Source organism: Delphinus delphis, chromosome 9 (genome assembly GCF_949987515.2).
Source record: "Delphinus delphis chromosome 9, mDelDel1.2, whole genome shotgun sequence".
NCBI lineage: Eukaryota > Metazoa > Chordata > Mammalia > Artiodactyla > Delphinidae > Delphinus > Delphinus delphis.
In genome coordinates this window covers 82,210,850-82,223,940 of record NC_082691.1, presented here as the reverse complement: position 1 = coordinate 82,223,940, position 13,091 = coordinate 82,210,850, and the positions used below count along the sequence as shown (strand labels likewise).

General features: G+C 38.0%; 1 protein-coding gene across 2 annotated transcripts in view; it reads left to right on the top strand.

Moving 5' to 3' along the window:
• Positions 1–13,091, top strand: part of GRM8 (glutamate metabotropic receptor 8) — a 752,204-nt gene that overhangs the window by 643,709 nt on the left and 95,404 nt on the right. For both annotated transcript variants that reach the window (XM_060019983.1, XM_060019982.1), the window contains one exon: positions 5,023–5,958. In XM_060019983.1, the coding sequence (XP_059875966.1) occupies positions 5,023–5,958 (936 nt within the window). The remainder of the gene's footprint in view (positions 1–5,022; positions 5,959–13,091) is intronic.

The window sequence follows — 13,091 nt, the reverse complement described above, 5'->3', positions numbered from 1 at the left end:
GAAGCCAGATAAGATTTTAATAGGGATTATGTCGAATCTCTTGATCAGTTTTGTATTTCCATCTTGGCAATGTTAAATCTTTTGATCCATGAACTAGGGATTTCTTTTCATTTATTCATTTCTTTAACTTTCTTGAAATGATATTTTGTAGTTTTTAGTTAAAAAAACTCTTGCACTTTACTTGTTAAGTTTATTCCTAAGTATTTTATTTTGATGCTATTGTAAATGAAATTTTAAACTGTATTTTTAAATAAGAGTAGTCTTTGCATTTGTACAGGTTATGTAGATCTGTAATATCATATAAAACTAGGACTTCAATCTGAGAATCATCTCACACATACTATCTTTTCCAAGGACACTAAACCTACTTACCACTTTGAACAGAAGTAGAAAGCTTTGCATGACCCAAAGGAAAGGATGAATATTACTGAAGCAATATATATCTATATACAAACATATCTATATATATGAATGTGTATACTAATATATTGAGAAACTGTATTTTGAGTTGCATTATCAAATTAATTGTGCAATGTGTAGTCATTCATATGTGAATCGTATGATTCACAAAATATACCAAATTTTGACATTTTAAATACTCATGCTAATTAAGTGCACTTGTTAAAACTATTGACTATATGGAAATTAACGAGTAAACCTTTGAAAAGATGCCCAGTTTCACTGGAAATGTTTGCATGTACAATCTGCTGTGACATAAGTCAGATGAAGCGTTGGGTTTTTGAATACTGCAGTGGCAAACTAGTCACCACAATGATTATAATACTATGCTTATTTATAGAGCAAGATGAAAAGAGCTAGTTAAGGACGGTATGACTAGATATCAATTATCTTTAAATGTTATATTTAAAATTTTCCCACATGTATAGTAATCATAACATTGAACATACCACTTAACATGTGGGAAAAACACTGTAATAGAGGTATTAAATTGAGCGAGAATTTTGTAGTGAATACTGGAAATGATTAATTACAGTGGGGCATTTAATTGGGAAATATTCTTGTAGTCCTTTTTTTTCAGGAGTTATTAAAACTACACAGAAGAAAATTATTCTATAAAAAATAATGTCTTTAATTTATGAAGCATTACTCTAGGTTGATTGGTCTGGGAAGATTAAAGATGAAAAAATGTAAGCACATTCACTCAGAAAGTTTTGGTTTTGTGGTTGCTGGTATATTTGTCTGCAGTAATAGTAGAATTTGACAGCAGAAGCCAGCTGATGGCTCACATTCTATGAAATGTACTGGATTGGAGCCTACAGAATGAATCACTATTGGTGAACATTGTCAAGACAGGAATGGGCTATGGTTTTATCCCTAGAAGGTCTATCTATATAACTATCATCCATTTGTTAGAACACATGTTTTAGACAGAAAACATCCTAATATCAGAATAATGCCAAAGGAGAGGAAGACACATGGTTTAAATGTACGGATATGGCTTCTCTTTTTATGCATTATGGAAGATGGTATTATTTGTTAATATAGCAAAGCAAGAGAGCTGAATGATATTTGTTGATGCTTTGTAGCACAGTTGTGAAAAATAGGAAGTTTAATGTACTCTCAAGTAGTAGTAATTTTTTTTTTTTTTTTTTTTTTTTGCGTTACGTGGGCCTCTCACTGTTGTGGCCTCTCCCGTTGCGGAGCACAGGCTCCAGACGCGCAGGCTCAGCGGCCATGGCTCACGGGCCCAGCCGCTCCGCGGCATGTGGGATCCTCCCGGACCGGGGCACGAAGCCGTGTCCCCTGCATCGGCAGGCGGACTCTCAACCACTGCGCCAGCAGGGAAGCCCGAGTAGTAGTATTTTTAATTTAGCAACATATCCAAAATAAATTATGTGTCTCAGATACTAATGTATTTATAAGATCCTGACTCAAGTGTTCGCTACTTGTTCTTCCTTGGGGTGGATATTAGTTGGTTCCCAGACTTCAACTATGACATCAAAACACAGTACAGTTATACATAAATAGATTCCTTGATGAAAATGTAGTCATGTATGTTTAACATGTTTACTGAAACATACATAAATTTTCTCCATTATATTAAGAAATGTAACACATATGGCTTGACTATACTGTTTTTACTAAAGAAAATTTACAACTGTTAAAAAATTGTGGTAGTTTTCATTATCTTATAACTTTAATTTTTATTTATGAAAAACATTTTTCCACTAGTTCAGTATTCAGGAAACTGATCAAGAAAATATAGTACTTAGCTTATAATGATGAATATTTATCCTCCGTAATGAGGCCTATCAGATTTGGATATATTTCTTTGTTAATAGGTCTTATTTCCTTATAGAAAATAAAGTGTATTGAGAATTAAAGAATTAGACATGTGGGTAGACAAGCTGACCTTTAAGGTCTTTACCAAACTTGAAGTTTAATGTTTCTGAGATTTTTTTGTTTTTACTGCCTTTTTTTTTTTTTAATGGTAACATTATATAAATCTATAGAAGCCCCAAACAAAATGCAATTTTGGTTTTACAATAATTAGCTTTGAAACATAACCTTCACAGAGAGTATTTTATTATCTTATATAAGAGTCCATTAGGGTATAAAATCAATATTTTAGCCACTCAAGTGAAGCATTTCATTTTTCTCAATATTTTTGAGAGAAGCCACTTTCAATTTAACTTTTTTTTCTTACCTAATGGAATCTTATACATAAATAAAATAACTTTTCTAAATCATTAAAACCTAATAGAAAATTAACAGGGTTATGATAGATTGCTTTTCCTTTGTGGTGAAGAGACAAGGTAGAGCTAATAGTCTTGAGTGCCCTTAGGACACATGAATTACCATCTACTTTCTCAAGGGAGGATATTTGAAATTAAACATGCATGAATTATCTACTCCACCTGGGGGAGATCTGATAGCCCTCAGCAAGTGTTGAACTTCGGGGCTACAATTCTCTGCCCTCCACTATTCACCCCACATTCAAGAAAGGAAAGCATCCTTTAGCAATAGATCTATTTATGAGAACAAGCTCAGTCACATAGTTCCCCAAAGGGAGGCAACCTTAAGAGTGATGATAGAATATTGCTGACACTAGACACTTTGGGGCATGTTTTTGGTATAAGATAGTTGTCACTACCTTCTCAGTAGATTCTCAGTAGACTACTATACTGGTGGTGGTCACAGAATGGGTCAGTAAGCTTAATTTGAGCTGCATTAGTTTCCTATTGCTGTGTAACAAATAACTCCATATTTAGCAGCTTACGACAATAAAACACTTATCATCTCACACAGTTCCTGTAGATTGGACATTCAGAAGCAGCGCAGCTGGGTTGTTCTGGCTCAGGGTCTCGCATGAGGTTGCGGTCAAGGTGTCAGCTGGGGCTGCAGTCATCTAAAGGCTTGACTGGAGCCAGACGATTCACTGTCTAGGTGGCTCCCTCACATGCATGGCAAGTGGGTGCTGACTGTGGGCAAGAAGCCTCAGTTCCTTTCCATAGGGCTGCTTGAGAGCTCTCATGACAGTCTGGTTCTCTCCCAGGAGTGAGCAGTCCAAGAGAGAACAAGGCACAGGCTAAAGTGTCATTTATGACCTAGCCTCAGAAACCACATGCAGTCATTTCTGGAATATATTATTGTTTACATAATTCAGCCCTATTTAAAGTGGGAGAGGACTCCATGAGTGCATGGTTCCAGGAGGTAAAGTTATTGGGGGCCATCTTGGAGCCAGACTATCACAGCAAATGGTAATTTTTCTTTGGGGTTTTTATAGAGCTGGTCTTGGGAAAATAAGTTTTTTTGTTTTATTTTTTTAAACATTCCTTTAGCTCTCCTCTCTGTGCCTCTTTGAGCTGTACTTTATTTCTAGAAGCCAGTACTTCCAAGTTGACTCCTTCTTCCTCAGGGGTGCCCTTCCTGTCCTTCCTTGCTCACAAATTCAATAAATATTGGAGGACAAATTGCGTGTCAATCACTGTTTGTTCACATCAGTGAACAAAATCCTTCCATTCATAGAGCTTACCTTTTATATAGTAGCAGCTTTTCATAATGAGTTGTCTCCTATGATCCATAATTTCTGGTTTGTCCTGCTAGCATTCTGTGGGATCTGATGCTATTTCCAGGTGATAGTGTCAGAACTGATTTGACTTGTAGACACCCAGCTGGTGTCCAGGGATTGCTTGGTGGTGTGGGAAACCCCACTTCCCTTGCCCCCTCACATTGGAATCGGGTCCAGAACCTTTAGTAAACAAATTTAAGGAAAGAGGTCAATGATTGGCAAAATTCCCTTAGAATAACAAGTTTGTTTTAATAGAGGTATTCTGTGATCTAATTCAAAAGAGTACAATGGAACTTTAAGGCCCCGAAGCAGAGAGAGATCTCAGCAGGGGAACTCGCTCGTTTGTGCCAGTTTCACTGCTTTAAGCCTACTTTTGTTCAATGGAAAACATAACCATCAAGCTATCTCACTCAGCACGGTCTTTTCAACAATGTGAAAATGCAAGAGTGGGGGAATAAGTGAATTTTAAGCTTAAACAGGCAAAAACATTAATATGAGAAGTGTCAGAGATTAAAGTAGCTAATTTTGCCATTTCCTTTCAAAATTGACGCAGTGAGATTTGAATTTCCCCAGATATGGTGGAAAGACTTGGATCACCATTTCTATGTGTGTTTATAGCCTAGCCAGTGTTTCAGGGACTCTGGCATTTATATCTGAGCTTAGCTCTAACACGTTTTTCCATGGGACTTATTTTTTTTTCTGTTTTAAAACTGTCTGGGCCAATAAATCTTTCTCCAAATGTCAGATTGGTCAACACCAAGGAGGTAAATGGAACGTAATGACACTCATCAAGTTGATGATGTGAATGATTTATTGGACCCAATCATTTAGCACTTTCATAAAGTCAATATTAGGGAAAGAAACTCTAGGCTCTTATTATGGTAAACTGTACTGTCAGCATTCAGTGACTTATTACAAACCTGTGGCTAGGATTAGGATATTATAAATGGGGGACAAATGGAAGGCTCATTAATATTTTATACCCACAGGTGGAAGACATGCAGTGGGCCAACAGAGAACACACTCACCCGGCGTCTGTCTGCAGCCTGCCCTGTAAGCCCGGGGAGAGGAAGAAAACAGTGAAAGGAGCTCCTTGCTGCTGGCACTGCGAGCGCTGTGAAGGTTACAACTACCAGGTGGATGAGCTCTCCTGTGAACTCTGCCCTTTGGACCAGAGACCAAACATCAACCGCACAGGCTGTCAGCTCATCCCCATCATCAAACTGGAGTGGCATTCCCCCTGGGCCGTGGTGCCTGTGTTCGTTGCCATTTTGGGAATCATCGCCACCACCTTTGTGATCGTGACCTTTGTCCGCTATAACGACACACCTATTGTGAGGGCTTCGGGACGCGAACTTAGTTACGTGCTCCTAACGGGGATTTTTCTCTGTTATTCAATCACCTTTTTAATGATTGCAGCACCAGATACAGTCATCTGCTCCTTCCGACGGATCTTCCTAGGACTCGGCATGTGTTTCAGCTATGCAGCCCTTCTTACCAAAACAAACCGAATCCACCGAATATTTGAGCAGGGGAAGAAATCTGTCACAGCACCCAAGTTTATCAGTCCAGCATCCCAGCTGGTGATCACCTTCAGCCTGATCTCCATCCAGCTCCTGGGAGTGTGTGTCTGGTTTGTTGTGGACCCACCGCACATCATCATTGACTATGGAGAACAGCGGACTCTAGACCCGGAGAACGCCAGGGGAGTGCTCAAGTGTGACATCTCTGATCTCTCGCTCATTTGTTCACTAGGGTACAGTATCCTCTTGATGGTAACTTGTACTGTTTATGCCATTAAAACAAGAGGAGTTCCAGAGACTTTCAATGAAGCCAAACCTATTGGATTTACCATGTATACCACCTGCATCATTTGGTTAGCTTTCATCCCCATCTTTTTTGGTACAGCCCAGTCAGCAGAAAAGGTAAGTGGCAAGAAATGCATTGCCAACCCTTTTCCTGGATTTAACTTCTTCCTTTAGGATGCTTTCCCTTCTCTCTTTTTGGTTCACTTATATTCTCTCAAGAAGCTTCAGTGTTTTATATATATATTCAAGGTCACTTTGCTCTGAATATGTGTTGACTAAGGCTGATTTTCCATGAAAAACACTTTAATGTGTCCTCCTTGGCAAGGTGGAAGATTGACAGAGCTCACATCACTTTCTGGGTCCCTTTTCCCAGTTCTGTTATCGACTAACATAACTGTTGTTTTCCAAACGTTAAAAGAGGAAGGGAGAAAGGGCAGACATGATTCACAGGGCTGAGCTATTCCAGAGGTTTCTCAGTGCGTGACAAATGCCTCCTTTGCCAGTTCTAATGTTACTCTCAGAAAAAGCTATTCCTTAATAATTATGATGGTTTTAGTCACAGAAGCAAACTGCAACAGCAAAAACTAAGTGGCTTAATTCAGTCTGAACCGTCGTACTATTTCTCTTTAGCTCCCATTCTTATTATTTTTCCATATGTGGAGGATGGTGGTGAGGGATGAAAGAAGCAGCAATGGGCGATTATATAATGCAGTTTATATTTTTTTAGAAGTTGAAGATCAACTGAATTTCCTGAAATAATTTTCTTTTGTTACTAATCTTCCATTAACTTCACCACACAAAACACTGCATGTAAAGAACATCTGTGTGTGAAAGGAAATACATGCTGAACTGGATGTATGTGTTTCTATGTATAGAAAAGCAGAGAACTAACGTTAACCATGACTTTCAAGGTTTGGGTGGTGTGATGGAGACAACCAGCTTGAAAAACAAAGGCAAATGCTACCGTTCTAAAGGGATAGCTCTTCAGCCCTAATGTGCATATGAGAAAGTTCTTCTCTCAGAGTGAGGATGTAAAGATTATTCCATCCTCCATCATCAGAAGTCGTGAAGAAGTCAAAACATTCGGGGAGGGGGGCATTATATTCCATAGGTTCTAACATTCCAAGGAAGGTCCCACATGACTCTTAAAATGCCAACTAATTCAGAGGAAAAAATACTCAACAAGGGCATGGAGAGCTCATTAGTATGAGCATTCATCCCTTACTCGATCAATGTGGTCTTCAACTTTGAAAGCCAAAAACGTACTTCAGCAAACCTGCTGCTGAATAGAGCAAACTTGCCATGGGTTCCAGACCTGTGACCTTTCTTGACTTGAATGGCCTGATGAAAGTCCACAAATATTTTACGTAGGACCATGCTCATGGCGGGAAAATAAAGTAAGACAGTTTGGGACACGAAACTTAACCACTAGAAAACATTATATCTTGACATACACAGATGGGAATTTATTAGGATCAAACTTGTAAATTTAACATAGGAAGGGATGTGTCGCTCAAAGTTTATTAGGTCTGTTTTGACATGGTTAGTTGGACTAGGCAGGGAAAAATATTGTTTTTCAGTGTCTAGAAATGTCCACATTATGTGAATTATTGATAACATCAACCTAACTGGTACTTGTATTTGTGTTTGAACCTAGAACTGTCTTTTTTAACATATTGTTTTATCTAGAGAGGGCCATAGGAAGTTTATTTTGTTTTCTTGTGGACAACAAATATTTAACCAAACAAAATCTCCTGAGTTCTGATATCTAACTCCCTTTTCTTTTGTTTTCTCTCCCTTTACATTTTATAAAAGACAGTCTACTCTTACTTTTCATGTTGTGACGTCAAGGATCTGGGGGAGCAAATATAAATGCTAATAAGATGTTAGTTCTATTCAGGGAACTCTTTCAGTGACTCAATTTTTAGAAGGAATTTTTAGAATAAATAAAATCGTGGTCCTACATCAAGCTATTGGGCGCCTTCGTAGTAATGCAAACATGCATCATAGTAAGTTTTTTTTTAAGGTAACTGAAAAAAAAACAAATGACCATTGTCTCTCAGATAAGAACTCTGCAGCTGTCCCCTGAGGAGCAGTGATGGAGACAGTAAGAGTTTCAGGATGAAATGGACACATGAATAAGCCAGGGCTGGAGGCTGCCCAGTGCTGGGCCTGTGGGAGCTGTACATCCATCTGAAAACCTGGAATGTATGTACATACTTATCGGTGTGGATCTATCAGTGCCTCCAGAGAGATGACTGAATGCTAGCCAGAATTCTTTCTTCTTTTTTAGCTTTGTGCAATCAAAGTAAGTCAGAGAAACACACTGTAAGACAGATTTATAGAATATGTTAATTGGAATTTATTTGTATTCATGATATGATTGAATGTGGAAATGAGTGAAGAAATCAAGAAGGAACACTAATTCTAGGAATTTTCAGAACATTGGAAAGTGCTCAAATTATGTAGTTAGGCTTGGAGTTGCTGAATTTAGACAAGCTTTGCATCAAGAGCTATTATTTGATAAGTAGCTAAGATTTGCTACTGAAGTATTTTGTGTAATACACTTATGTGTCATCCTAACACTTCACGTTAAAATTTGCTTCCCGCTATTCTCTGTCAAAGTATCTTTAATGACTCAAAACAATACACAGAATGTTTGAGAGTGTTTATCTTTTCATGTTGCTAAAATTAGTGACACAGATATTAAAAGCGAATACAACTTTTATATCTCTAAAGGCAGGCTTTCTCTAAGTTTTATTGACTTTGGAGGACCAAAGAGCTGGTCAGTTCTACATTGTCCTTTATAAAGCTCAGCCAGTTAACCCCACGTTATCAGCTTGAAGTGTGTGCAGCAGTCAGGAGGCACACACAGCCATTAATTCAGCAGATCCTTATTGAGCACTGTGTCCAGCATTGTGCTAATTACTGAACCATGTCAGTCAGTATCCCCGAGCCTTCCTCGTACAAAGGCGCAGCCGGTCTCCCAGCTGATGCTGCCTGATGCCTGTCATCACCAGCAAGTACCAGGTTCCAGGGCAGGAGAAGATCAGGCTCAAGGGCAGGGGGAGATGGTGAGGAGTCAGATGTGAGACGAGAAAGCGAAGAAAAGAACTGTGCATCCTGTAACTATGCATCAGTGACATAGAATTTGTAACACGGAAGAGCAAAATTTCTTCCAGTATGCATTTAATTATGTTTCATGGAGTCATGTCTACAGGAAAAAAACCCATCTAGCCACACAGGTCTCTTTGAAATTACAAGAGAAGTAGGAATAAAAAGTAAAATTAGTTGACTAATTTAGACAGATGTTTTAGAAAACCTCTGAGTAAAATCAAGTTATAAAGGGACATTTGTAGCATTCATGAGGACAGACAGCTCTCCAAAGTATGTCTCCAGCCAATGATAAAACACCACTTAATTTTCCCACATTCTTTTTTTTCAGATTTCACAATCAAGATGAATCATGTTTTTTCCTATAGATTTTAATGACATCATTTATTAGCTTTATATCTACTACGGCATTTTACTAACTCATAGTTTAAATGCACTTTCTTTTTTCCTAGAAAAAGGTGGTGTGAAGGAAGGGCAGACACACTGCGGCACAGACAGGGACCAACTCAAACTTTCCTAATTGGGTTGAAAAGACAAAAAATTAAAATATAATTAATGTAATAGTCAGGAAGAGAATCCTCAGGGTGGTTAGGGGCTGTTAGGATGGCAGAAACCTCTTAAATACATATCTTACCATCTCTAATTGGGTTCATAAAGTCTAGATAATCAGACAAAGGTTATGACACTGCCAAGCTCCAAGGAGCAACAGTGCTTCAGCCAGAGCACAGGATGGAAACAAAACAAAACACCCTCAAAACGGAAAAGAAAATAAAACTCCAAACTGTCAAGCACCCCATATGTCCCAGACCAGCCTTTCTTCTTTCACCTTCTGGATAAGTCGTGTAGCCTCTATTTAGTAGCTTAAATAAAAAACCTGGAGTTATCTTAGACCCCTCCCGGTACTCACACTCACCTCCTCTCACCTTCAAATGGCATCCTGTATCAGTTCATGGAGGGTAAGCCATGTTTGTCTGATATGTATCTGAATGAATGCATCTCTTAACATAGAGACTTTCATGTAATATATTCTGAATAAATACCTATTGAATGAGTAAATAGAGTCCCTTGCACAATGATGACATACTATAATAATAAAAATGCTTATTATTAAGTTAGAATATGGCATATAATGGTAACCTTATATAGTCATCATATTGTGATCCCCACTGCAACTTTTTTTTCCTGAAAAATAAGTTTTCTCCTTTGAATGATGGGCCAAATACATTTCTTTTTAAAAATTTTGTCAGTATCACTTATTCTGATATGGGACTGCTAAATATTTAAGGAGAAATATGAAAAGGAATTCTAATAGCTATCCTTAGTTCTGTCTAAAATACACAAAACACAAAGGAGAATTGATGCTGTTTTCCAGGTGCTTTGCCATGTCAAAAGTATCTCCCTTATTCTTTTACTCTGTCAATTATAAGGTGAATGAGTGGAGTAAGGAAGAGCATAAGCTCTGGAGTGGGAGGATGTGGGTTCAGATCCTGCAGCTCTGCTAAACTAGCTGAGAAAATTCAGTTAAGAGGCTAAATTTGTGCAGATAGAAATACATTTCCTGGGGAATGCAAACTCAGATATAAAGCAGCATAAAGCATTTGCCTGCCATCTGTGCCCAGCCCTATTCACAAACTAAAGCAGACTTGAGTTCATACCATTTAGGAAAGGGCAGGAAGATGATTGACTTAAAAAATCCTCTCGTCTCATTATGGTGTATTTTTGTATTAATAGATACCTCATGGTAGTTTTGCTGAGAGTTATATGCTAGGAGTCATGAGGCATGTTTAGCACATAATAGGCAATCAATAGATACTGTCTGTTATTACAATTAGGCTGTGTTTCACGCGGGCAGGGATCTTATTTTATTTCGCTCACCATCATCTCCTTGACACCTAGCATAAAACCGTGCCCGGAATGGGTTCTCCAAAAATATTTGTTTAATGATTGAATGCATTTAAAATTATCCAGATAATTGCATCAATTTCTCCAGCTGTCTGCGGAGCATCCCAACCAGACGTGTTTTCGCAAACACAGGGGCTTGCCTGAGGGTAGAGCACACAAGATTACAAAAGTTAAAGATGGAGAAAAGAGTCTGAAGGACTAGGTAGAAAGAGAAGAGAGTGTTGTTCCTGAGGCAGTAATGTAACTGCCTCCATATACTTAGCAGAAAACACTAGAGGAGAGGAAAGTGTCATCAGAAAGCAGTTGCTGGAATACTTGGGTTAAAACTGAAAAGTTGAATAACTCTAACAAGAGTTGTGAGAGGTAGTTCTGAAAACAATAATAAAATCCCTGCTTTAAGGAATAGTCCGGATGAGAAAAGAACAGCCTGAAAACCTGTGGTAAGAGTGTCAATATAACCTAGATAGCAATGGAAGTAATTTTCAGAAGAGATCAGACCACCCATAACTGTCTCCTAACTTTTCTCCATTTCTGTGGAAAGGAGGGAAATGGAAACAATGATCAGTAACCATCTTGTGTGTCTGTAATTGTTGTAAACCTCAGAGCGTTTTCTTTCCTTGTTCACTTACAGTCATTTGAAGCTGATTCCTTTAAAGGAATCTCAGGTTACAGAACTATTTCAGGTATTATGGTGGATTGTGTCCAGGCAAGATTAATCATACCAGCCTGTTACAATCAACTCTGGAAGGAAAAACCAAATAAAAAAAGGAAAAAGAAAAAAAAAAAAAACTGGAAAAGAAAACATTTATAGGATCTAATTTATGCACTCAGTAAAAATGATATGCTCGTGATGGTGTAGAAGAAAAAAATGAAATTAAGGAGATTCTAGGGCACAGTGTAGGCAAATCTGTTGAGTAGCTCTTCTAGAGAAGGCTGCCTTAGCCAGGCTTATTACTTTTTTCCCTTTGTGTTACATATTACTGCTGCAGAATATTACCAACTTACACATTTAGGGCAACCCTTTGGGGGGATGCCTATCTAACTGGACAGCACAAAGAAATGTTTGCTCCATGAACCTTGCTTAGATTCCATGATCCCACTTTTTGGGGGCTCAGATGAAGCTGTGTGGTCTGGGGATACTTAATTGAAACATTTGGTGAGATTGTGGTATTTGCACATTTCTCTCTCTCTCTTTAATTGAAATTGAATTTACAAAGGATTTGAATTTTCTATACCCAGGTTACAATAAATTAATCGATTAGACAGTTTAGATAGTCAACCTGGGAATTTAGTCCTAGAGTTCACATATCTCACTAAAATGGTTTGGCCTTCTTAATATCTTTGAAATGCTGTAGAACTAGATTTGATTAAGACCAAAATGTGAATATCTTCTGAGACATAGTGACCATGACTTTATTTCAAAATGTTTAGCAGGAATACCATACAAATAGACTTACTTTTTTTCTATATAGGCAGAACTTGAATGACATCCCAGACTGTTCATAGTACAGAACACAGTGACTAATTTACTTACGTAACTTCAAATTGCATTTTCCATGATTCAGTAGCTGCTTATATCTCTTGGAGCACACAGGGTGCCAGGAAGAGCAGATTGCAAGCAAATAGTTCCTTTTGGCTGTAACCATATATACATTTTTAGGTTGGGAAATTTTTTTTTAAATCTCTAAATACAGTATCACATGGATTAGTACCACCCATCCCAAAGTGTAGAGAAATATTTAACCAAATATTAGTCTAAATTCCAGGCCATTTAAAGTGAGTGCAAAGCAGATTTATTTGCATCATTAAAAGAAATATAAAGAATACTTAGTCTGGCTTCTGGTTCAAGATACGGGCTGGCACAAACATATATATCGATTGCCTCTAAGGTGATAATGAAACGAAAAGAAGAAGGAAAGAAAAGGAAAAGAAAATAAGGGAAGAAAAGGGGGATGGGAGAGGGAGAGAAAGGGAGGGAGGGAAGGAGAGAGACAGAGAGAGAGGGTCATTATAGGCATAGCTCGGAGATATTGCGGGTTTGGTTCCAGAACCCCATGATGAAGCAGATAACACAACGCGAGTCACAGAGCTTTTTTTGGTTTCCCAGTGTGAATAAAATTTATGTTTATACTACACTGTAGTCTATTAACTGTGCAATAGCATTGTATCTAAACAAATGTACATTATTTAATTTAAAATACTTTATTGCTAAAAAAATGCTATCACCTGGAGCC